Source organism: Callorhinus ursinus, unplaced genomic scaffold (genome assembly GCF_003265705.2).
Source record: "Callorhinus ursinus isolate GAN/ISIS: 27379988/994484 unplaced genomic scaffold, GSC_fseal_2.0 scaffold84, whole genome shotgun sequence".
Lineage (NCBI taxonomy): Eukaryota > Metazoa > Chordata > Mammalia > Carnivora > Otariidae > Callorhinus > Callorhinus ursinus.
In genome coordinates, this window is record NW_027397146.1 from 1,351,220 (window position 1) to 1,376,181 (window position 24,962).

The window sequence follows — 24,962 nt, forward strand, 5'->3', positions numbered from 1 at the left end:
ATTCTCCTTGGACAGATGAGGAAACTGTGATGAGATGAGGACAGGTTAAGTCACTTGCTCAAGATCACAGCTGATGTGTGGTCTTGTCAGGAGCTGAAGCCGGCAGAACGCTGCAGATGGGCCGCTCTTCACCCTTCTCACCCGTGGCATCTGCACACAGAGAGCTGAGAGTGGAACAGTCAGCATGGGCAGGGGTGGAGAATCCTGCAAGACCTGAGGACAGATGTCATCTGAGCTATGTGGGAAGAATGACTGCGAGTGCACAGAGGCATTCTGGGCAGGGTGGGAACTAGAAGCTTAGGTCTGGGTGCTGGGAGGAGTGTGAAAGCCACAGACCTGGGCCTCACACACTGAAAGTTGTGCGAAGTTGCCTGCGGACTTCCCAGGAAGTAAGTTTCCGAGGAGATCCAAACCACTTTTTCCACCAACCAGGACCCACGCTCTCTCCCCCCGAACTGAGAGGGGCTCTAAAGTATCCACAGCGCTTTGGGCCCCAAAGGACCCCCATTCTTATCCCTGGGAAATCTTGATTTCTTTCTGTGAAAGCCTGCCCCACAGGCAAGGGGATGCCGCCCTCCTGCCCTCGTCGAGGAGGGCACAGAGGGGCTGTCCTGGGCAAAGAGGGCTCCTGCAGCCTTGCAAGAACAAGCAAGTCAGGAGAAGACTCTGAGAACAGGCGGCAGGGGTGGAGGGCAAAGCGCCCAGAGTGGGGGAAGGGGGAAGAGAGAGAAGGGCAGGGACAGAGAGGGGCAGAGGGGCTGCTTAGCTCTGGGAGCTGGACTGGAAGAGGCCCTAGGTGATGGAGGCCTTCCCCCACCCCTATTTTCCACCACCCTGGCGGCAGGGCAGTTGGTGTTTCTCTGCCAGGAATGGGGGTGGGGGTAGTTCTGGGTATGCCTTCTCAGGATCATCCTGCCCAAAACATCAAAATGGGGAAAAGGGTGGGAAAGGCGCCCACTTCAGTTGCAAGGTGGGCTCCAGAGGTTCAGAGAACAAAAAGAACCCTGAAAACCCAGCAGGGTGCACCGGACGCCTCCTCGGAAGATTTGCCAGATCCAGATCCTGAGCTCCCCCAGAACGGTCCTGCCTTCCCTTAGCAGTCCACCTCGTCGCGTGGTTCTCCTTGGACTAGTGTCATCTACCAGCGTCTGGTCCTGTCATGCTGAACCTCCCACAGCGGGGCCTCCTGAGACCCCTCCCTGCCCCGCTCCCCACCCCTGCGCTCCCCTTCCTCTTCCCTTTCTGCGCCTTAAGAGTTTCCCAAGCCCATTTCTTCTTTTATTTCGCTGCAGCCCCGCGAGGGAGGCAGGATTCTCCCCATTTACCAGATTTGACAGGAGAGAAGCTTGTCGTCCTGGGGCAGGGTTGGGGGGGGGGGAGGAGGTAAGTGAAGAAGCCAAGGTCACCCAGTCATTGGCGGAACGCAGCCTCAACCCAGCCCTTCTACGGGCCCGCTGGAGCCCGGCAAGGTGGGCCCAGGCTGCTGGCCCGAGCCCCTTCTTTTCTCAGCTGGCACTCGGGGGCGGGCTGGCCACAATGACAGGTGAGCCTGGATCGGGGACAGTTGGGGGGGGGGTGCGCTGTGCGGGGCCCCTGGCGCGTGGGCCTTGGGCGCGGCCGCCCCAGCCCGCCTTGGCGCCCGGGCTTCCGAGGGCCAATGCCCGGAGGCACGACGGGGCCCGCGCCTTTGGCTGGGGGTACTTGGCGCGCCCGGGCCCGCCGGCCAGGCCCCGCCCCCTGGCAGCACGGGCGGGGGCAGGGGCGGCGCCGGCGGAGTGGGGCGCGGGCGCGCAGTGCTCGGTGCGCGCCGCCGCCCCTCCGGCCCAGCTTGCCGGCCTGCCCTCCCTCCCCCTCGGCCCGCTCTCCTCGCCCCCAGCCCTCTCCTGTCCTCGGCCCGGCGGCCCGGCGCGCGGTGGGGCGCGACGATCGCGGCCTGGCGATCAGGGCACGGTGGTCGTGGCGCTCGAGGGTGGCGCGCAAGGCGCGGGGCGCGAGGCCAGACCTGGCGCAGCAGGGCGTGGGGGGCGGGCAGCGGCGGAGTCCCCAGAGGAGAGCAGGGGCAGGGGGGTGCCGAGGTAACGGGCAGGGCCCGGGCGCCCGGCTGCGAGGGGCGGGAGCTCCAGGCGCACCTCGGCCCTGGCCTTGGCCGGGCCGGTTACGGGGGCCCCCGTGGCGGCGGGAGGGAGGCGGGCGGGGAGGGAGGGAGGGAGGAGACGGCTGGGCTGGGCCGGGGGCTTGGCCGACGGGGAGCAGGTGGGCGGGGACAGGGGCCCTGCTGGAAGAGGCGCCGCAGCGAGGTGGTGGGCTGCGTGCGCAAACAGGGCGGCCGCCTCCTGGGCCCAGAGAACGGTGAGGCCGTTTGGGTTGGGTGCCCCAGCCCCGAGGGCATGGTTCGGTGTCCAGGGCCCCTGAACTGGGCGCGGGGCACTATTGGGGGAGGGCCCGGCCGGGCCAAGGCGTTGGGGGTCTTGAGCAGACCCAGGAGAAGAGCGTGGCTGGGCCAGAAGCTGGAGTTCCTGGGCAGGGCGCAGCTGGAGGGCGACGGTGGGCAAGGGCGAGCACTTTAAGGGCTGGCATGAGTGGAAGGAGACAAGGAGGGCCCAGAGTTTGAGTTTGAGCATAATTTGGGAGTTCCATGTCACTGGGTAGGTTCATGAGTCATGAGCTTTGGCGATCACAGAAGTCTTTCCTGGCGACCAGTTCTGAGTGAGGGGAATGAAAAGGGCTATAGGATTTGGAGAAGTGGTTTGGAGGCTACGTCTTGGGACACCCGGTGCTCTGATGCCCTCCTGTCCCCGTGCGAGGGATTTTGGGAGCGATGTTTCAGAGTGCTGTGATTTGGAAGCTTCAGCCTAGGCTGGGGTTAAGGAAGGTCTTTGTGGTGGCCCGTCCCGGCCTTCCTTCCTTTCCAGGCCTTCAGGATTCAGCTGTGTTCTTGGGGGGAGTGGGTTAAAAATTCCTTCGGCCTACAGTCAGCCTTACAGTATCAACCAGGGGTAGGAGGGACATGTACATGCGTGACTGCAGCAGCATTCTCTGTCGTGGAGCCCTCATGCTTCCTCGCTGTTGCCATAGCAACGCCCTATTGATGGTGTATTTATAGGGGAAGAAGCAGGCTAAATTTTGGGGAAGGTGGGGGAGGCAGCCTCATAGCTGCAGTAGCAGTGATGGTGGCTACAGAATTATTAATGGAGTAGGTCATGCCCTGTGAGCTGTTTGGGGGGCGTTCCTGGCTTGTTTGCAGCTTAAAAATGAACTAATAACTTTGGCAGGTGTGAGGAGAGCCCGCATTCGTGGCTATGATCTGTGTGGACATGCACGCACCAAAGTCAGGTGTGTTTGGGACAAGAGGTGGCTATATGTAAGCTGTTACGTAATTTTTCCACATAAAAATGAACAAAAATCACACGGCAGTTCTCTTTGATAGGCAATGAAATGTATGTTTTTCTGTCTTCACTTATTAGTTCAGCCTTTACTCATTCTTTTCAAACCCTGACACAACAGCTCCATTTTTAATTCAATGAAAACCCTTGCTGTTAGGCATGCCACACCCACACCATCACCATGTGACTGGCATGCCCCCTGCCCCTGGAAACCCAGAGATCAGTAATGAAGCAGAATTTTGAGATAAATAGTCCGTCTTCACTCTTAAAACATCAAGGGCCAACTTTTCTTAACAATGGTAGATCCATCTGTTGACAGATTCACTCACTGATAGTTTTGGGTGCGATCATTGTGGGGTTCAAAAGAGAAAATCCCCCTTGACATGGTGTTTCCTAAGATGGATATTAGATTTGCTGTTTTTCCTTTAGCTTTAATTTTATTTATGATTTATAGCCTACCTGTTTGCCGAAAGGATTAGAAGGTGTATTTGAAGCATACATGAGGTCTGAACACATAAACAGAAAAGCGTGTGCTTTTGCGCTTTTGCGCTGCAAGGGAGAAGCATATGTGCTCAACAGCTGGGCTTGATGGTCAGTGTTAACACTGAACTTCCTGGCAGCCTAGGCAAAAAGGGTGGCGCGACGGGTTACACTGTTCAGGTGTCTTGCATCCAGTTAAGTCATAAAACCAGAGCTTCTGCTTGGGGAGGGGGGCAGCAGGGTGATGCTCCCAGATGTGGACAGCTTGGGCAAAGCTCTGAAATGTGTGTGTGAGTGGGAGTGTGTGGTGCGGAGCGCACTGTGCTGTGGCCACGGTTTACATAGTGGCAGGATGATTCCTGAGCAGGAGCAAGGCTTTTGGACAATAGCTCACATTAGAGGCAACGCTTGCATTGAGTTAGCATCTCAGTTTCAGAAGATCCTCAGTGCCTTATCCGGTGCAGACAAACAGCGGGGCACCTGGGTTTGGTCTGTGACTTCTGAGATGGCTGTTGTTCCCTGCGTTAAGCTTGGTCAGTACCTGCTTCTTCAACGTGTGCTGCCTAATTTCAAGGAACATGCTTGCTGTTGTTCCCTGCGTTAAGCTTGGTCAGTACCTGCTTCTTCAACGTGTGCTGCCTAATTTCAAGGAACATGCTTGTCATTAGAGGTATCTGGGACTTGCCATTGTGAGCAAACTGAGTTCCAAAAATTGGGTCCTGTCTCTGTCACTGTTGATGTGCTTGACCTCACGTAAATCTCTGTCTCTCTGAGGTCCTTTCCGACTTAACAGTGCAAAGATCTGTTGAGGGAAGTGAGGAAGGAGGAACCTTGGCCTGTAGGAGGTTTTTTTTTCCTTTTTTTTTTTTAAGAATAAAGTCAACCCTTAGGTCTTCTACACTCTCTGAATCTGTTCATGGGGCAAAGAGCTGGAAGGTTAGCTTTGGGCTCTTCTGGGACTCAGGGAGCTCTGGGAAGAGAGCCTAGGGAAGGATGGGAAGCTGTGAGTGGCACAGGGGGTGACCTGTGTCATGAGGTGCCCCTTTGGCCTTTGACCAGGCCAGCGGGGGTGGGCGTCACATCCCAGGGCCAAGGGGGTGCCCTGTAGGCTTTGGGCTGTGATTTCATTGTGACTCTGCTTTTCTCCTTTGCCAGGCAAGTGAGACGCTGGGTCTGAGGGAGGAACAATGGCAGGTGAGTTTGCCAGGGCCCAGGCCAAGGGGTGAGGGGCCATGCCCAGGGGCTCACAGGAAGGGTGCCTGTTCACTTTTCTTTCTTTTTCTTTTTTAAGATTTTATTTATTTATTTGACAGAGACATAGAGAGAGAGACCACAAGTTGGCAGACAGGCAGGCAGAGGCAGAGGGAGAAGCAGGCTCTCTGCCGAGCAGGGAGCCCGATGCGGGGCTCGATCCCAGGACCCTGGGATCATGACCTGAGCCAAAGGCAGAGGCTCAACCGACTGAGCCACCCAGGCGCCCTGCATGCTCGCTTTTCAAGTCCTTTCCAGCTTGCTTGTCCCCAGGGTGACCTTGTAGGCGTACACCTGCCCAGGCCGCTATGAGCGAAACTAGTATTACAGGCTGTGGGAAAGGGCACCTGCTTTTTGGTAAAGCCCTGCCTGCCTGGGCACCCTGCAAGGGGCCGGTTGTGACAGGAGAACTAGTGCAGCTTTACAGAGGCATATGGAGCTGACACCATGCTGGGTGGCTGGACCGTAGCTGGGTCCCTCCCTTTGGAATAAGTAGATGTGACCAGCATTCAGCGACATTTTTTGCAGGAAGCATCTGTGTGGTCTACAAAGGCTTAGATTCTCCACATAGATCCTGCTACCTCCTTCCCAGAGGCACTCTCAGATTTGTATGCACCCAATGCCCTGATCTAGCCCAGCCTGGGTTTGTACTAGATTGTCTGGGGCCAGGCTATTGATGATGGCACAGGTGGCCCTTCAGGTGGAGGGACGCCGCCCTGGTAGAGTCATATGGGGTGATTTGTTATTGGTCACCAGCAGCGTGCCCTTCCCTCTCAGTCAGATCCTATCTTCCTCCATAACAGCCGAGGCCTGAGTCTCCTCGGGTCGCTGGTATTCTAAGCTGACACGTCATGGCATCAGAGAAAGTCAGCCTTATCTGGGGTGGTGTCCTGCCCGCCGACTTTGTCTTGCTTCCCTTCCTCATTATGCTTCTGTGTCTGGGCTGAGTCTGGTTTGAAGGAGCCCCTGGGCCCCTGCCCACACTCCAGGCCTCAGTGCAGGTCTCTCCCCAGTGTTTCTGGAAGCCAAGAATGCCCATTCGGTCCTGAAACGCTTCCCTCGTGCCAATGAATTCCTGGAGGAGCTGCGCCAGGGCACCATTGAGCGCGAGTGCATGGAGGAGGTCTGCAGCTACGAGGAGGTCAAGGAGGTGTTCGAGGACAAGGAGAAAACGGCACGTACCGCCCCGGGGCTGGCTTCTGGGAGCAGGGGCAGCCTCGGGAGTAACAAGAGCAGGCCCTGGTATCTCAGGCCAGTCAGAAGCAATGAAGGAAAGACAGCCCAGCCTCAGGCCGTAGGAGGACAGACAACATGTCCTTAGGGTCCCAGCTGCCTGATTCTGGGGCCTCTTCACTTGGGAGCATTGTCCTTTGTCCCGGGTGCATTCCAGAGCCTCTCGGGTAGCTGAGAGGCCAGTCAGATGGGGCAGGGAGGGGAGCGGCCCCAGGCCCTGCTGAACTTGCCGGACTCACCGAAGGTCTCTGAGGTCCAGCTGGGGCATGAGGTCCTGCATGGAAGTGTAAGCGGCCCTTCTTCTTTTGTAGATGGAGTTCTGGAAGGGGTACCCGAATGCAGTCTACTCAGTCCGAGACCCTGCACAAAGCTCAGATGCCATGTACGTGGTGGTGCCCCTTCTGGGGGTGGCGTTGCTGATTGTCATTGCCCTGTTCATCATCTGGAGGTGCCAGCTGCAGAAAGCCACCCGTCATCACCCGTCGTATGCTCAGAACCGGTACCTAGCCAGTCGCGCCGGGCACAGCCTCCCCCGGGTCATGGTGTACCGGGGCGCTGGGCATAGCCAGGGGGAGTCCTCTGGGCACCGTGAGGCGGGGAGCAACGCGCAGGTGGTGCTGGGGCCCAGTCGAGGGGGCAGAACCACGGTTCGCCTCGAGAGCACCCTCTACCTCCCTGAGCTCTCTCTCTCCAGGCTGTCCAGTGCCACTCCTCCCCCATCCTATGAGGAGGTGACTGCACCCCAGGAGAGCAGCAATGAGGAGGCGAGCATCTCTTACAGCGACCCACCCCCGAAGTATGAGGAGATAGTGGCCACCAACCCTGGCTCGGACAAGTAGTAGGACTTTTGTCCTGTCCGGAGTGAAAGCCTCTTTAAGGGGGTCTCCTATTGTTATTATTATTATTATTATTATTATTTCTTTTTTTTTTTACTTTTTAAAGACTGTGCCACCACAAAACAGCCTTAGCCTCCTGTTGCCAAATAATTTCCTAACCGTGGATTTGTAGGAAGTCAGTTGTCAGAGACAGGTGGAGGGGACGGAGGGGGGGGTTTGAGAACATACATTCGTCAAAGCCCCTGGGGAGAGCCACAGGCTAGAGAGTCCAGCTCTTCCCCAAACCCCCATGCTCCCGCCATCCCGTCCTCCCATCAGGAACTGGCTTCTCTTATGCCAAAGGTATTACCCCATTGAGTTGACTGTGGCCAGAATGTCCATAGGCTCAGGCCCCAGGGCCACGCAGCTGGCGGGAGACCTGTCTCTGTCTGGAAGCCTAGGCCGTGGAGTTGAGGGAGAGAAGCTAGCCTTTCAGCAAACCCCTTTTCCTCAACAGTCCTGTGCTTTCTGTCTTTGCTTTATAAGGACTGAACAACAACAACAAAGGGTAATAACAAATGAGTAAGTGACCAACACAATAAAACAAAACAATATAACCTGGGCCATTCATAGGGGACTGAGGGAAATCAGATCTGTGATACTCCCCTGCCCCAACACCCACGCTGCTGACCACGTTAAAAGGAATATCTAGAGCAAGCTGGGAGGAGGACAGGGTATGTGAAGGATGAGGGGCAAGGGCGTAGCTGCCGGATTGAGCGAGAGGCCTGTGTGAACTTGGCCATCCTGGAGGCTAGCTCTGGTTCTAGTGGGCTTGGCCTCCTGAAGACCTTGGCTTTCTAGACATGTGTACCAGCTGTGCTAAAACCGCTACGCACTGGCCTGAGCCCAATCAGAGCACTGAGAAAACTAACGCCGGTGACCCTGCCTGGGGAGCCCGTGGCCTCTGAGTGGTTGAGGGTACGGGCTGGGGCAGAGAGCTTAAGTTTTCTCCTACAGAGGTTGATTGGCCCATGGAATGACTAAACCCATGAACTTGGCCTCCTCAGCACTGTGCTTTCTGGCTTTGAACTTTTAGGATACTTCCTTTTTCGTGAGCAGGTGCAGAGTTGAACTTGAACTTCAGATGACTGACTTCTCCTTAATAATGGTGCCCACCTGGGGAAAAGATCCTGAAGTGTCCCTTTTTAGAAATTTCTTGGCAGGGGAGGTGGGGAAGCCTGTGACGCGGGGTCGAAGGCCCATTCAGGGTTTGCTGTGTTATTGCCAGGTGCTGGTCCATTTTTAGTAACCCCCTTCTCTGGCCTAGGGGCTGTCCACCTCTGCATTTCAGTGAGGCTTTGGACAGCAGTGGGGCGGAAGTGACCTGCCCTTTAACTGACCGTGACCACGTAAAAGACTCTCGGTACCGCTTCCCCTCACCCCTGCATGTCCATCCTTCTGGCCCTAGTGCCAAATCACTTTTCCTCTGTGGTGCTTTAAAAAATGTAGCAAATTTTTGTGGGGTCCAAAAGAGTGCACAGCCAGGGTCTATCGGCAAGCCACTGAGAAGACAAGCTTCTTTCTGTCCAAACACGGCTCTCCAAGACAGGCATCGGGTCTCCTTCTTTGACTGCAACCCTGCCTCGAGGCCACAGATGACTTCTGGAGGCCCCTCCCGTCTTGAGGACTGGCCTTGGGACATGCTTCAAGTTTAGGAGACTTGTGTTCTTATCCCAATGAGGCCGCCAGCTTCGACAACTTGACCCGGTGGCTGGGGTTTTCCATCCTTCCCACTCCCTCCCAGGCCTATGGGAGGCTGACTGAGCTAATGTCTGTGCAGTTCTTGAAGCACCGGGGAGCTAGTGCAGTTTGCCCTTAAGAAGAGTCTTCTAGAAATGTGTAGCTTATAGGAGACCAGTCTTAGTGGAGGCCCTCATGTGACTCTGATGTTGAGTCTCAACTTGGGGTGTCAGTCTCCTGCCAGTTGACACTTTCTGCCCCCTCCTCCTTCCCCAAGAGCTCCCTGATGCCCGAGGTGCTGACCAGGTGCATTCCACCTTTCCTTCCTTCCCCTTTTCCTCCCTCCGGGCCTCTAACACTACACTCCTGCCCTTCCTCACAAAGGTATTTTTGGGCCTAGAGAGGCCCCCCTTTTTCCACGACGGAGGCTGTGGTCACTCCTGGTTGGCCATGTTGGAGGACCTGGGGCAACCCGAAGCTCTGGGGCCAGCCCTGCCCTCCCAGCATTTCCTCAGGCAGGTGGCTGCGTGTGACCCGGGAGCATGGGAGAGCCAGGCATGGGCCCCAGTGACCAGAGCCGAAGGGACTAGGCCAAGGAATGCCTGCTGCCTTTGGCATCTGCTGAGCCCTTCCCTGCCAAGCTGGGTGGAGATGGGAGGGAGAGGGAAGCAGGAGCCTGGCCCGGTGGAGGACAGCACGTGTTGTGTCCTTCAGGCGCCGAGCCAGGGCCTGCAGGGACAGCGCACAGGCCGCTCCTAGGGCCCTGTGTTCTGTTAAGGTGCTTCGCAGGATTCTTCCAGGTGGGCTTGCCACCGTGGTCTCTGGGACGTTTTTTGCAGTATATTGTAGGAAAAAAAAAAACTGTACAGTACACCATGGTCATAACTCCTCGCGGTGCACATTTGGCTTTTACGAATGCTCTGTATATATCTTTTCAAACTCTGTCTTTGTATGGACGTTGGTTTGATATGTTGCTGAATCTGTAGTAGCCACATTTTTGTTGTTTTTGGACTTTGTGTGCGTGTGTGTGTGTGCGTGTGCCTGTACACGTGTGCACGTTGCCTTTTCTCATATGCTTATCTGAAACAAGAGCCGGTGTGTGGCTATATTTGTACCAGGAGGGTACCAGTCTGAAGGGAGGAATGTCACCTCCTGGGGCTGGACAGCCTTTTGACAGGGCCCTGTGGGAGGAAGGCTGAGATTAGCTGTCCGAGCCCCCGCAAAGTCACCTTCTGCCCCCACTTCACAAAAAGTTTTGGGAGAAGACTAAGCCTTTTCTTTTTCTTTTTTCTTTTTATATTTTGGTGGGAAAAAAATATGCGACTATTGACTTTGGGACTGGTGGGGCTAGTTATTCAGATATTTTTCACTAAGGAAAAAAGAGAAAAGGCTTTAAAAACCTTTTTAAGACTTTTTAAATGAGAATCGCAAGCCTGTCCCTCCACGCTGCTCCCCATCGCCTGGGGTTTTCAAGATGAAAGCACAAGAGAAAGAGTGAAGCGCACGGGTGCCCAGCAACGTCTAGCAGGCTGACCTGGAGGCCAGGAGCCTCCTCTTCTGCTTGCGAATCCCACTGCCATTAGTGTGAATTCCTGAGGGTGCTTGGGAAAACAGGAATCTGCCCGGTGGGTTGGATGTGGCCTTTCTGGTGGCCTGAATATGAGGAATTCGGGACAGGAAAGTGTCTTTTTGTTAAGGAGTTGGAGCCAGATGGTTCCTCTCTGGCTGCGGGTTGATCTTTTGACAAACAAATGGCATCCCATGAGAAGAAGGAAAAAACAACACTGCCTCTAGATTGTTTTTTTTTTTTTTTTTTTTTTGTCTGGGGGTGGAGGTGGGGAAGGGCGGCGTCCTATTCACCTACTCTCTGTGTTTCTAGGAGTGTGCCTGTGTGCTCTGTCTTGCATGTGCTCTCATGTTCAAGGCCAAAATGGAGAGCTGGGCAGCAAAGCTTTTCGGCTTGACAAGTAATGAAGCTCCATTTCAGGATTGTGCCGATTCAGAAACAAGCACATCCTCCCCACTGAACTCTGCTCATACTAATCAGTATAATTAGCTAATTTCAAAGTACTGTAATCAGACGGCCTGCAACCATGGTAAAAGCCTATTAATTTGAAGCCCACTAATTCAGAACTTATAGAAAATCACAACTTAAGATAATTCATGGTATCTGCGATTCTTGCTCTGTAGAAATATTTGAAATATTCTTCACTGTAGTCAATTTTCAGGGTCCTATGTGTTAGAGGGATCTAGTTAAAATGAGCACCTTATTCAGATAAAAGGCTCAAGATATCAGGGATCCCTTCACCGTGCCTTCAGCTTTGGGGTTCAGCAATTCTCGTGCGCAAGGCTCTTTCTGCGTGGGATGGTCTCTCGGTCTCTCTCCATTGTGGGAAGGGTGGGTGCTGCAGGTTTTCATGCTCCTAGCCTACAACTTAAAGTAACATAACTGTGTATCTTGCTAAATATTCTGTAAAGCAGATGTTTTGCTATCAGACTGGCCACTCCCATCATTCGCCCCCAAATATTAAATGTAGGGAGGTTTTCCTTTCACAGGCTGTGGGCGGTGAGTCTCTCTCTAGCAAGAATTTCTCTGACAAGGATATCCAAACACTGTACTGAGACATCGGACCGCTGAACGGTGCCTGCCCTTCCCCCACCCCCGGGCTGAGCATTAACACAGATATTCAAGATTGGAACAAATCCCACAGCTGCTTTTGCCTCCCGATCTGTCTCCCCTTCTGGATGCCGCTTTCCCAGGCCTGAACACACCTGCTATTTCACTCTGTGATTGTGAATTTGTGACAGTGGAAACCCTGATACGTGCAACTGAGCTTATAGACATGATTACTGTGAAATGGATTAATTTTGGTACCACTTTAAACTGTGCTTGTATTCATGTGTTGACCCGTGTCAGCTGGGAAGTCTGTACATTCAGTAGTATGTCAGGATTTCACTGGAGCCTGGGAGCAACCAACATACTTGCTTCTGATTCTCTCTCTCTCTCTCTCTTTTTATAATTGTTGAGTTTAGCTGTTAAATTTCGTCCCTTTCTGTACAAGGAGATAATTAATAATAATAAAGAGCACATGGCATTCGTTTGTGTCCTGTCCTCATCCGTCTTGGTTCCCTGCTGACTCCCAAACTTTCACGGGGCGGGCGGGGAGGGGGGGGGAATGAATGGTTGTGGGCCAAACTTGTTTTTCCCAAAAGTCAGACTGTAGATAAGGAAACAGCCCAAACCAGTTTAGAAGCAGGAAGCGGAGATGTCCTGGGTGCTAAAGATTATCCTCATATGTGTAAGATGATCTCCTGGCCCATCCCCCTGGGACGCGGTTAGTAAAGTCTCACAAATCAAGTTAGCGACTTCCCTGTCACCTGATCCCTGGTTACTAACAGAGTTGTCTCTTGCTAAAAGGATGCCTTGCTTGGTTTCAGAGCTGGGGGAGGGTTGGGAGGGAGAAATTTTTCTGTGTCCCGTGAAGGTAGGATTTAAAACTCAGGCATTGCCCTGGCTCTGCTTCCTAAATTCAGAGGATGGCAAGAGTCAGAGACTGTTCGGAGGGCAAGGATGCCCTTGCTTCCCCTTGGTGGAAGCATAGTCTTAGCCCCAAACACTCCCAGCTGTTGGTGGGGGGTGAGATATGGCCATGGGACATTGCCAGTACAAGTTGGGCCAATCCCCAGTAATGAAAATAATCCAGGCTTTAATAGGAAAAGCCATGGCAGTGATGAGAAAATGACAGTGAAACTTAGGGCCTCCCTCGAGGATTGAATGTGGAGGCTAAATGCCAGAACTGACAACCAGGGGCCTTGGGTTCCATTCTTATCTGGGACTGGCTTGTCGAGTGAAGCCAACCTTCTGGGGATGTGGAGAAGTCAAGTGAATAGTCTTCAAGCAGACTCCAGGACACAGGTGGGGTCACATTCTGAATATGGGTTTTGAACTTTAAGCTCTTTTTGTCAGAAACAAGCATTCTAGGCAGTGACTTAGAGTCGTAGGCTAGCCCATGTGAGGAAGCTAATACATGAGGGAGGCCCCAGGCTCCCAAAGTCCCTGTTGGGCACCATCCGAGGGACTGGGCCCCGCTTTCTTGTTTGCATGTTGTACCACAAGACCGCAGGTTGTGGGGCCGAGGCACTGGGATTGCTTATGGACCATGAGGGCAAGTCAGGGGCAGAGACTTAAAGGAGGGATGGCAGGGAAGGGGGCAGAGACTGCTTCTTGGGTGTGGCTTGGGATCCCTTTTGTCATTCTTTCCCCAAGCCTCCTCTTGTATTACTGCCAAACTCTTCAAGCAGCTGGTCCGAGACTGCACCTAGTGAAGGGACGGAGGGATAGTGGGAAGGATCCATGAGTTGTGCTTCGAAATAATCATAGCCAGCTTTTATTGAGCACTTAGGGTATGCCAGGCCTTGTGGATGCATTAATTGAGACAATCCTTCCAACAAACCGGTGACAGCTGAGGGAAGGAAGGCCATCTGACCAAGGGCTCACAGACAGGAAGTGCTGCCCTCATCAGGGGGAACTCAACGTCTGTCCTGAATGCCCCACACCCCAGCCCCTCATATGACACTGCTAGTCTCCTTTGGAGGTTACTTTGCTTTTGTTTTCCCGCTGACTGTCCGACCTGCCAGCGCCCTCACACCTCATCCTGCCCAACTGTTAATTCCACAAGAGCAGGGGCCATGTAAAACATTTTTCTCCCCACTTCCCCCTTAGACCTCAGCACAGTGGCTCACGGTCAGTGTTCAATGAAATAAAATGTGTCGATTGATTATATTCTCCAATTAGGACCCAAGCTTCATGTGTTAGTTTGCTCGGGCAGCCATAACAAAGTACCACAGACTGGATGGCTTAAATGACGGAAATGTATTCTCTTACGGTTCTAGAGGTTGGTTCGCTGAGATCCGGGTGTTGGCAGGGTTGGTTTCTTCTAAAGCCTTTCCCTTTGGCTTGTAGACCGCCCTTTTCTGCCTGTGACCTCGCATGTTCTTCCCTATGTGTGTGTTGGTGTCCTAATCTCCTCTTGGTGTCAGGGTGAACGCTTTTGATCTCATTTAACCTCAGTTACTTCTTTAAAGATCCTATCTCCCAAAACAATCATATTCTTAGGTACCGGAGGTCGGGACTTCAACATCTGAATGGGGGGCGGGATTTGGGCGGGAAACACAATTCAGGCTATAACATTCCATTTGTAGCAGGGGGAGACTTTGTTGCTCCTTATCCCAACCCTGAGCACATCACATACGCTCTGGAAAAGCCTGGGGGTGGACATCAGGACTTAGCTCTGAGATGCTGGCAAAGACAGGGGCACCTCGTCAGTCTCAAATCAGGCCCCCCACAGCAGTTTCTTCCGTGCCACAAATGGACAGGCCTGGGCCAGTTGCCAAAGGTCCTAACAGCCCAGGTGGGATTGGGACAGAAGTGGGCTTCAGAACAGTTTCCCCAGGGTCCCTCTGAGGAGAGTGATGTGAGAACCCAAAGCCTGAAGAATAGACAAAATCTTTGTGTCCCCTCAGATTTTTTTATAGACAAAATATGTTTTTTTTTTTTTTTTTTTTTTTAAGAATCACAAGACCAGCAGCTCAAATAACAATGACTTTCAGCAATTTCTCTGAAGAACTCAAACTGCATGATGGATTCAGTTTCACCAGGCTCTATGTGCTGCAAAAATAGGGGCTGGCTAACATTTCATATCAGACTGGTTACTCTAAATCGCAACAGCACAGTGGGTGGGCCAGTCAGTCCTAGCCCTCCTGAATCCTGGGGCTGACAAGGGCATACGGGGGTAGGTGCTGACAGAGCATAGTGTTCCAGAAGCTGGCTGTGTCCCTGCTTCAAATTGCCAAGCCATGGGGCCCCAGAAGGGAGTACAGCAACATGCTAGGTCCTCCCTTTCTGGAACTCTGGGCCTAGTTTTGTGGGGAAGGCATTAGACAAGCCACAGCAATGAATCATGTTGAACTTTCTGGTAGGGGAAGTCTGGGGGGCTGGGGCTGCGGGCTGCCAGAGAAAGCCTTCCTGAGGAAGCCAGGCCCAACCTAAAGCTTGAAATAGGAATCAGTCAGGCAAAGAGCATGGAAGACAATTAAATCAGGCAGAGGAATGGCATGTGAAGGGGCCTAGAGTCCAGCAAGGCTATCATGTTTTTAAGGAAACAGAAGAAGCCAGGGTAGCGTAAGGGGAAATCCTTGGGCAAGATCAGATTGGAGAAGCCGAGGGAAGGCAGCCCATGCAGGGCCCCGAGGCCACACTCAGGGCTGTAGTCTTTACTCTCTAGTGAGAATGGGAAGGCACTGAGGTATCTTTGAGAAGCAAGAGGACATGGCCAGGCCTGTTACATTTAAAATAATCAGTCTGCCTGTTATGTGGGTAATGGGCTGAAGGGGTCATGACAGGATCCAAGCAAGAGGTGGTGACGGGATTGCCTAGGGGAGTGGCAGAGGAGACAGAGGGAAGTAGACTACCGAGAAGATTTCTGCTCAAACACAGAATTATATATTGAGGCGATTGTATCAGGGTTCTCCAGAGACACAGAACCAGTAGGAGATGTGTACAGAGATAGGAAGTTGGAAATACAGGCACCCCCCGCCTTTCAAGTTTGCTTTACATCACTTTTATGAAAAACCTACATTAGTACTTGTTTTTGCTAACTGAAAGAAACCAGCAGAAGATTTTTGCTTTTACAAAAATAGGCCAATGGTGATGGGTATTGAGGAGGGCACGTTCTGCATGGAGCACTGGGTGTTATGAACGAACAATGAATCGTGGAACACTGCATCAAAAACTAATGATGTAATATATGGTGATTAACATAACAATAAAAAAATTAAAAAAAAAAAACAAACCTTAAGCTGGTTTTATCTATTGCCTCGGAAGGGTAGTAGGAAAAGCACTGAGGAAAAAGACAAGTGATTTCTCCTTTTGCTATAATTTCTTAGTGGCCACAAATTGATGTATCACCAAAAACACTGTTTGCAATTTGCTTTGTCTGTAAAAGAATGATAAACATAGTTTGAAAGGTTTATCAGGTTTTAATAAACAAGACAGTTGTTTTGGGGTCTAAAAAAAAAAAAAAAATAGGCCAAAAGCAACAACACTGCCCATTGTTGAACATTTGTTTTGCAGTGACCTGTTCCAGAGGCTGTGTGCACCCACCAAGCTTCTTCCTCACAAGCTGCACTTGGCATCTCAGCTTTGAACTATGTCTATGAGCATCTGTGCTTTATCTGTTTTTGAAAGTTTTTATTTAAATTCCAATTAGTTAACATACAGTGTAATATTAGTTTCAGGTGTATGATATAGGGATTCAACACTTCATACATCACCCCGTCCTCATCACAAGTACACTCCTTCATCCCCATTATCATCACTTTATTCTCTAGAGTTAAGAGTCTGGTTCTTGGTTTGCCTCTCTCTCTTTTCCCTTTGCTCGTCTGTTTTGTTTCTTAAATCCCACATGTGAGTGAAATCATATGGCGTTTGTCTTTCTCTGACCTATTTCACTTAGCATAATACCCTCTAGCTCCATCCACATCATTGCAAATGGCAAGATTTCATTCTTTTTGATGGCTGAGTAATATCCCATTGTGTATATACACTGCATCTTCTTTATCCATTCATCTGTCGATGGACAGCTGGGCTTTTCCCATAGTTTGGCTATTGTGGACATTGCCGCTATAAAGGGGTAATTCTATTTTTAACTTTTTGAGGAACCTCCATACTGTTTTCCACAGGGGCTGGCCTGTGCTTTATCTTGATTTATTTTGTGCATCTGTCAGCAAGAGGTGTCCTAAGGCATCAGAAAGGCCTGATAGGGGTTATTTTTTGGGTCTGAGGACACTCAAAAATTTTTTCCATATAAATTAATAGTAATTGCTTCTTGCCTTAAGTCATTTTGGTTTATGAAAGATTTCATAGGAATGCTCTACTTTTTGTACAGATACAGCGAAATCTATATATTTATATCTGTAATTTCTGTCTTTTCCTCTCTCTCCATCTATCTGTATGCATATATATAGATATAGATATCTGTCTATCCATCTATAGTTCTATCTATCTATCTATCATCTATCGAGATTGATTTATTATAAGGAATTGCCTCATGCAATTGTAATGATAGAGGCCAAGAATTCTTACAATCTGCCTCTGCAAGCTGGAGATCCAGGACAGCCAGTGGTAAAGTTCTAGTCTGAGTCCAAAGGCCTGAGATCCAGAAAGCCAATGAGGGAGTTCATTGAGACAGAGAGTTCAGAGAGAGTTCAGAGGCAGGAGAAGACCAGTATCCCAGCTGAAGTAGTCAGGTAGGGAGGGGGGGAGAGAGAGAGAGAGAGAGAGAGAGAGAACAAGGGGAGTGAGTAGGTGAATTCCCCCTCCTTCTACCTTTTGTTCTATTCAAGCCCTTAAAGGATTGTGTGATGTTCACTCACACTGGGGAGGGCCATCTGCTTACTGAGTCCACTGATTCAGATGTTGATCTCATCCAGAAACACCCTCACAGACACATCTAGAAACAAGGTTTAATCTGGGCACCCCATGGCCCAGTCAAGGTGACACATAAAATTAATGATCATAGGTGGAACAGAACTATGCATAGTGACTGATTGGTTGGGAGGGGTGGGGAGAAGTCCCAGATGACTCTGAGGCTTGGGGGCTCAGACTGTGGGGTAGATGGCAGGACCATTCACTGGGAAGGGTCAGAGCGGAGGAAGAGAGAGGACAATGATGTGAAATGCTTCCAAGAAGTCAAGTAAGATGAAGAGTGAAGTGGGTTCATGGGAAGGAGCTACCAGGAGGTTGCTTGTGACTTTGGCCTGAGGCAGTTTCAGTTGAGTTGTGGATGAGAAAGGCAGACTAGAATGAGGAGAGGAATGTCTGGGAGGTAAAGGACAGTGTGCATGGTGGTGACGACATTTTCAAGGAGCTGAGAAAGGCCAGTAGTATGAGTGAGACAAGACACCGAGGCAGGACAGTGTTTTTTCTTTTTTTAATATTCAGGTCATTTTAATTCAACAACTAATTTAACGAGCTCCCACCAGGAGTCAGGCCTTGTGCTAAGTGGTGAGTGAGGCTGACAACATCCCCACGCTGGGAAAGATGTGATGATATTTCAGTGCGGAAGGGAATCATCCTGGCAAGGAGGAGAAGCTGAAGGCCCTAGAAAACGCAGAGATGGGTCACTGATAGAGCTGGAGCACCTTTTATAATGAGCAGGAGGCTTCGTGGCCTCTGTGAGAATCACAGCAGCTGGGCTTCAAGCACTAACTCTGCTAGGAGCTGCGTGCTTCATATTCCCTGCCTCCTGACGTGCCTTTTCCCCTGATACGACCACTGAGGCACATTGTTACTAAGTGAGGAGCTAGGACTCCAACCCCAAGAGGTTACGGGGAGGGGACTGTTGGACTGCAGAGCCTGGGCTCTGACCCACCCCATCCTCCCTGATGTGTGTTCTTTGTGTTAGGGGCTGCCTGCTAGCTCTGTCTTGGGAGAGTGAAGGGCAGGTCAATGTGGCGTGGGGCTGGAGGATGCTTGCTGAGGCTCTCTTGAGCCAGTTCTTCCCTTAGGACCTACCGCCTCCTCTTCTGCCAAGGACCCTGGATCACCAGTCTGAAGGCACTGGTTTGCTTCTAAGCCCTGCCACAGAATTGTGAAGTGGCTGGGCCCAGCTTGTCCACCTAAAATGGGGGATACTGGGAGGAGTATCTGCTTGTTGGAAAAAAACACACAGCTTCTCAGGCCTGTGTTTCTCAGCTTGCGTTTCTCCTCTCCTCCACCTCATTCTCCAGCTCAGAGGAGCAGCTGCTGCACCATTTTTCCCACCTCTTCATTATTGTTGGTCATTTTCCTTTGGCTTCTGATTCTCCTGAATTTTACATACACATCACATTTCAGTCTTTGGACACGGAAACAATTGGAAGCAGATACATTTCAATCTGAGGAGTCACTGTGCAGGCGAGGCCATGGACTCTGCCAGGTCACCTTATCTGACGCCCTCGCCAGGGATCAGGAGAAAGGGCCTTTCCCACCCACTCCAAGGGTTCCCTGTACATGGAGCAAAGGTAACTGACAGGCAGACAACTAAACTCCTCCAGGTTTCCAAATGTGCTGCCAGCTTTGGGGGCAAGGGATTCTCAGGCCAGCAGAGACAGCAGCTGGTTACACCAGGAACCAGAAGGCAAGCTTCCCAGTCTTTGCTCTTTGGGGCTGCTCTGTCCCATAGGCACACAGTGCAGTCCTGAGTTCCCTTCTGGGCACCTAACTAGCAACAATTCCCCTACACTCGGTTGTAGCTGTACGGCAGTTTTTCAGGCAGCCTGCTCCTGTGGGGGCTACTCCAGGGGCTGCAGGGAGGGCAGCCAGGGCTGTGGCTCTGTGTCAGTGTCTCTAACCCACTTCTCCTGGGGCTGCTCCCTCCAGACTGGACCAGAGTTTGGGGGGCTGGGGTCATGACCAGCATTTCCACCTAGTCCAAGCCACCTCAGGAAGTAGTGAACTGTCCTGGAGGTGTGCAGTCAGAGGCTGTCGGTGCTGGGGACAAGAGTCAGTCTCTCGCTCTTAGGCTGACAAAGCTCGAGGGACCACCCACCACATTTCCAGGATTTAGGGCAGCACTGCCACAAAAATAAGCCTCCACGACTATCCCCACAGACCCATGGACTTCCTTCCTGTCTGTCTGCTTGTTTCTGTCTGCCCTCTGAGCCTGAGTTCCATGAAGACAGGAAATTTATCCCTAGTCTCAGGACCTGACACTCAGTCAGTCTTGATTCAAGACAGTCATACTGAATGAGAGGTGCCCACATTTGGAAGTCGAGGTACTCCCTATAACCTTCTGCTGGTGGCCCTGTCCCTATGCGGGGGCGGGGGGGTGGTGGTGGTGGGAATGAGTCCAAAGGCTGCCCCCATATGCTCCTGCCACTTATTTCACTCTCTCCGCTTACGAGGTGGCCCTCATTCCCTGGGCCTTACAGTCCCTGAGGTTTATGCCTCTGTCCTTCCTGTATCTTTAAGGAATGCAAGGCTCCGCTAGTCCTCCTTCCCTTTCCCTTCTGGTGGGGGAGGCCCTGGGGCTCCAGGGATGACATCAGCGCCAGCTGCTTCCAGGAGCAGGAAGGAGAATTGTTTACAGGTTCATAAGTTTCATTAGCAAGAGGAGAGGAAGCGCCCAGATGCCTGGGATCTAAGTTTGCAGCCCAATTCAGGGTTGTTCGTTTGGGCTTGGGACTGTAGCTGCCTGAAACTGAGCAGGGCTGGGATGCAGTAGACCACTGCACCTGCTGACTTTGAATGGTCTCTTCCATAGAACCCCAATATGAGAAAGTGACAAAAGTGAGCTGCTCTCTGTGAAGAGAGGCTGGAGTCTGCCCTGAAGCCCAGGTAGCCCCAACATACCTCCCTGAAACCATAAAACATAGTTTAAAACTGGGTTTTAGTCCAATCTTCCATGTGAAGATGAGAAACGGGGGCTCAGAGCATGGGACACAACTAGCCTAAGATGCCCCGGTGTCACTCCCAGGTGTACGGATCCTGGGCCCGGGGTTCCTGGAGGCAGGTGGTTGGGCCGGCAGAGAGACAGACCGACATAAGACAAGAGCAGACAGGCAGGCAGACAGGCAAACAGCCTGCTCCGTGGGGGGGCTGGATGCCCTCTAGATTTCAGCACAAACTTGGATGCAATTAACTGGAATTGTTTGGCCCCCAGTGGAGGCTATGTGCTCATGATCACCTTTAGGGAAAAAGATGATATGTTTTCTTTGGAGATGCTTAGCTTGAAAGGAGGGAGAGCTTTCATCTCCATCCCTTTCTGTTAATAAAACAGCTCTCATTTTAATAAAGATCCAAGCCCTCCAGCAGACAGTTCACAGGAAAGAAATACAGAAGATCAATAAACATATGAAAAATTGCTCAGGTTTATTCATAATTAAAGCAATAAAATTAAAGCAACAATGAGATAGATATAATTTTCTACCCATCATACTGATGCATTTTAGAAAGTTTCATAATATCTTCTGTTGATAAAGCTGTGAAGAAAACAGAACTTTCTTCCCCTTGTTGAGGTCCCACTTGGCACAGTCTCAGACTTAGGAAGGGCACTGACAATATCGGTCAATATTAGTAAAAATTGTCCACACAATTGTACCCTAGAACCACGCAAATTCCACTTCTAGGCACCTGCTCTACAAAAATATTTACATATGTGTGCAAAGAGGCATGTCCAGGAATGCTCACAGTTTCTTGTTTATAAAAGTGAAAAATTCTAGACACCCAAAATGTCCACAAGCGGGTCAATAAACAGGGGCGCAGCTGTGCAGCAAAAGCTGTGTTTAAAAGACGTGAGGGAGATTTGTTCTGACATGCAAGATCTCCAAGGCACACCGTGCACTTAAAAAAGTAAGTTGCTTATTTCTCAATAAAACTGAGAAAAAAATTCCATGAAATCTTAAAAAAAAAAGAAAGAAAAAGTGATAGACAAGAATTCCCTGGCCTTCCTTTCACTGAAGTGTGTACATGTAAGGCTACACATTTCTATGTGTTTTTCTTTTAAACTTTTATAAGGACTTGCAAAAAAAGAAAAAAAAACCGAAGTAAACTGGAGAATGGGCATGTACCTCAAATGTATGATCTCATTTGTGTAAAGCACTGCAAACATATACACACGTCTCAGCCAGATGTTCTCTGGAGCCCTCCTTCCCCTTTCCAGAGGCATCTGTCTCATCTCTGGGGTGGAAAGAGCTTTGGGCTCTCTGGCCCTCCTTTCTGGGGAGCCTTCCACTGGGGTCTAGGTCTCTGTAAGCCCACCACCTACACTAACCATGAGCCATCCTCCGGGCCCCCATAAGGCTTGGCAGAGTTCTCTGCTCTAGGGATGCTCTAGGCCTTCAAGCCGCCAAGGTTGGCACACTAGACAGTGGGGGCTTACCAGCCACACTGTGAAGAAGGGATTGTTAGCTCCATTGTCAAATGGGGAGACTGAGACCCAAAGAAAGGAAAGACTTGCTCAAGGTCAAATAATGAGATCATGATGAGGATGGGCAGGGCATAGGGTTGCCAGATATAAAATAAAGGATACACAGTCTAATGTGAATGTCAGATAAACCAGGAATAAATTTTTAGTGCAAGTTTGTCTCAAATGTTGCACAGAGTGTACTAACACTAAAAACGTCCTTGTTGTTTATTTGAAATTCAAATTCAATTGACATTCTGTATTTGTATTTGCTCAATCTGGCAACCCTGGCCAGGCAGAAGCCCATGGTTCCTGCTTCCCAGGCTCCTGAGTCCCACAAAAACACACTTCTCTGCTCCTAAGGTGGCCTTCCAGAAAGCTCAGATTTCATTGCAGCTGCTCCACTGGATCTGGGAAGGGCTTCCTCAGGGCCCTCAGGAATGTAGGCAGGGCCTATGTCAGCTGGACAGGTGGGGCCAGGGAGGGGGCCAGGCAACCCAGACCATGCCACCCTCTCTAGGCAAGTTCCAGCTCTTCCCTTTCTCCCTCACACTTTCCTTCCTCCCTTCCTCTTTTCCTCCCTGTTTCCTCCTCTTCCTCCCACCTGGCCCCAGCTGTGCTTGGCCCCCTTTGCAAATAGCCTCCTCTTCCCCCAGGGACGTTGGAGTTATTCCCAAGAGCCGAGGGTTCACCTCTGGTGGTTCTATCAGTCAGCGTTCTCTAGAGAAAAGAAACCAATAGGATGTATGTATGTATGTGTATATACATAGAGATTTCTTTTTAAGGAGTTGGCTCCTGCCACTGTGGGGCTAGCAAGGCCAGAATTTGCGGGGCAGGCCTGCACACTGGAATCTTAGGCAGGGAGAGATGCTGCAGTTTTTTAAAAAATTTTTTCTTACATTTGAGTGTAGTTGACACACAATGTTGCATTGGTTTCCGGTATACAACATAATGATTCAACAAGTCTATACATTATGCTATTCTCAGCACGAATGTAGCTGTCATCTGTCACCCTACAATGCTATTTTAATATCACTGACTATATTTTTCATGCTGTACCTTTTGTTGTCATGACTTTTTCATTCCATAACTGGAAGTCTGTATCTCCCACTCCCCTTCTCCCATTTCACCCACCCTCCTGCCCCCCTCCTCTCTGGAAACCATCGGTTTGTTCTCTGTATTTATAGGTCTGGTTCTGCTTTTTGCTTGTTGTTTTAGATTCCACATATGAGTGAAATCATATGGTATTTGTCTTTCTCTGTCTGACTTATTTCCCTTAGCATAATACCCACTAGGTCCATCCACATTGTCGCCAACGGCATGATTTCATCTTTTTTTAATGGCTGCACACTATTCCACTGTATATGTATATGCCACATCTTCCTTATTCAATATCCAATATTCCTACGGGTGGACACTTGGGCTGCTTCCATATCTTGGCTATTGTTAACAATGCTGCAATAAACATAGGGGTGCATATATCTTTTCAAATTAGTGTTTCTATTTTCTTTGTTGTTGCTGTTGTTGTTGTTTTATTTCATTTTCTTTGGGTAAATACCCAGTAGTAGAATTATTGTTTCATATGTTATTTCTATTTATAATTTTTTTTTAATTTTATTTTATTATGTTATGTTAGTCACCGTATAATACATCATTAGTTTTTGATGTAGTGATCGACGATTTTCATTGTTTTCGTGTAACACCCAGTGCCCCGTGCAGTACGTGCCCTCCTTAATAACCCATCGCCGGGTTAACCCATCCCCCACCCCCCCTCCCCTCAAAAACCCTCAGTTGGTTTCTCAGAGTCCATAGTCTCTCATGGTTCGTCTCTCCCTCCGATTTCCCCCCCCTTCATTTTTCCCTTCCTTCTCCTAATGTCCTCCATGCTCTTCCTCACGTTCCACAAATAAGTGAAACCATATAATTGACTTTCTCTGCTTGACTTATTTCACTGAGCACAATCTCCTCCAGTCCCATCCATGTGGATGTATAATTTTTTGAGGAAACTCAATTCTGTTTTCCACAGTGGCTGCACCAATTTACATTCCCACCAACAGTGCATGAGTGTTCCTTTTTTTCCACATCCTCGCCAACATTTGTTTCTTGTATTGTTGATTTTAGCCATTCTGACAGGTGTGAGGTGATAGCTCATTGTGGTTTTGATTTGCATTTCCCTCATGGTAAGTGAGGCTGAGCATCTTTTCATGTGTCTGTTGGCCATCTGGGTGTCTTCTTTGGAAAAATGTCTATTCAGGTCCCCTGCCCATTTTTTAATTGGAGTTTTTGTTTTTCTAGTGTTGAGTTGCATCAGTTCTTTATATATTTTGGATTTTAAGGCCTTCTCAGATATAACATTTGCACATATCTTTTCCCATTCACTAGGTTGCCTTTCTATTTTGTGATGGTTTCCTTTACTGTGCCAAAGCTTTTTATTTTGTTATAATCACAGTAGTTTATGTTTGCTCTTGTTTCCTGATGCTGCAGTCTTGAGCAGAATTTCTTCTCCTCTGGGAAACCTCAGTCTTTGCTCTTCAGGCCTTTCAACTGATTAAATGAGGCCCATCCACATTACCAAGGATTAGTAATGTCCTTTATTTAAAGTGCACACAGTGTAGATGTTAACAAAGCTACAAAATACCTTCATAGCAACACCTAGACTAGTGTTTGGTGGAATAACTGGGAACTACAGGCTACCCATATGGACAGGTAAACTTGACCCTCACAGTGGTCTAATCACTAGGGAAGCTGAGGGAGAATTTGGACTTAGACCAGGGGCTGTAGGGCCTGGCTGGGGATGGTGGGGCCTCCCCAGTGGCTGCAGGCAGATCCCTTCTTTCCTGCTCTTCCCTCCTTTGGTTCTCATGGTTCCTGCCCAGGCTGACCCAGGGCATCAAAAGGCCATCTCCCTTCCCTGGGAACTCCAGATTGGGAGAGACAGGATGTGTTCTGCAGAGGATGCCTTCCAAGGGGTGCTGTGGCCTGGATTACTAGCCAGAGCTGGGCTTGCAGAAGCCATGACAGTCTTGGGATCTAACCCTGTTTTGACTACTGACTGGCTTTGGGGTCCTGTGCCAGTACTTGCTTCTCTTTATTTTATTTATTCTTTTTTAGTACTT

At 50.4% G+C, this 24,962-nt stretch overlaps 1 protein-coding gene across 8 annotated transcripts; it reads left to right on the forward strand.

Annotated features, from left to right (window-relative positions):
- Window positions 1–1,407: 1,407 nt before the first annotated feature.
- PRRG3 (proline rich and Gla domain 3) lies at window positions 1,408–11,999 on the forward strand. Of its 8 annotated transcripts, XM_073887923.1 has the most exons (6): window positions 2,228–2,349; window positions 3,273–3,333; window positions 4,393–4,472; window positions 5,019–5,057; window positions 6,128–6,288; window positions 6,659–10,752. In XM_073887923.1, the coding sequence occupies exons 4-6, from the start codon at window positions 5,051–5,053 to the stop codon at window positions 7,184–7,186; spliced, it is 696 nt and encodes a 231-aa protein (XP_073744024.1). In that variant the 5' UTR covers window positions 2,228–2,349; window positions 3,273–3,333; window positions 4,393–4,472; window positions 5,019–5,050; the 3' UTR covers window positions 7,187–10,752. The 8 variants fall into 8 exon arrangements, 7 of the variants coding, with proteins under 7 accessions (XP_073744023.1, XP_073744020.1, XP_025718620.1 ...); XM_073887919.1 differs by lacking the exons at window positions 2,228–2,349; window positions 4,393–4,472 and adding an exon at window positions 1,790–2,075; XM_073887918.1 differs by lacking the exon at window positions 4,393–4,472.
- Window positions 12,000–24,962: the final 12,963 nt, after the last annotated feature.

Bases quoted from the DNA above. Each gene is read 5' to 3' on its own strand.
- PRRG3 (XM_073887922.1), top strand. The intron at 6,289-6,658 runs GCACGTACCGCC...CTTCTTTTGTAG, and splicing joins TCGAGGACAAGGAGAAAACG to ATGGAGTTCTGGAAGGGGTA.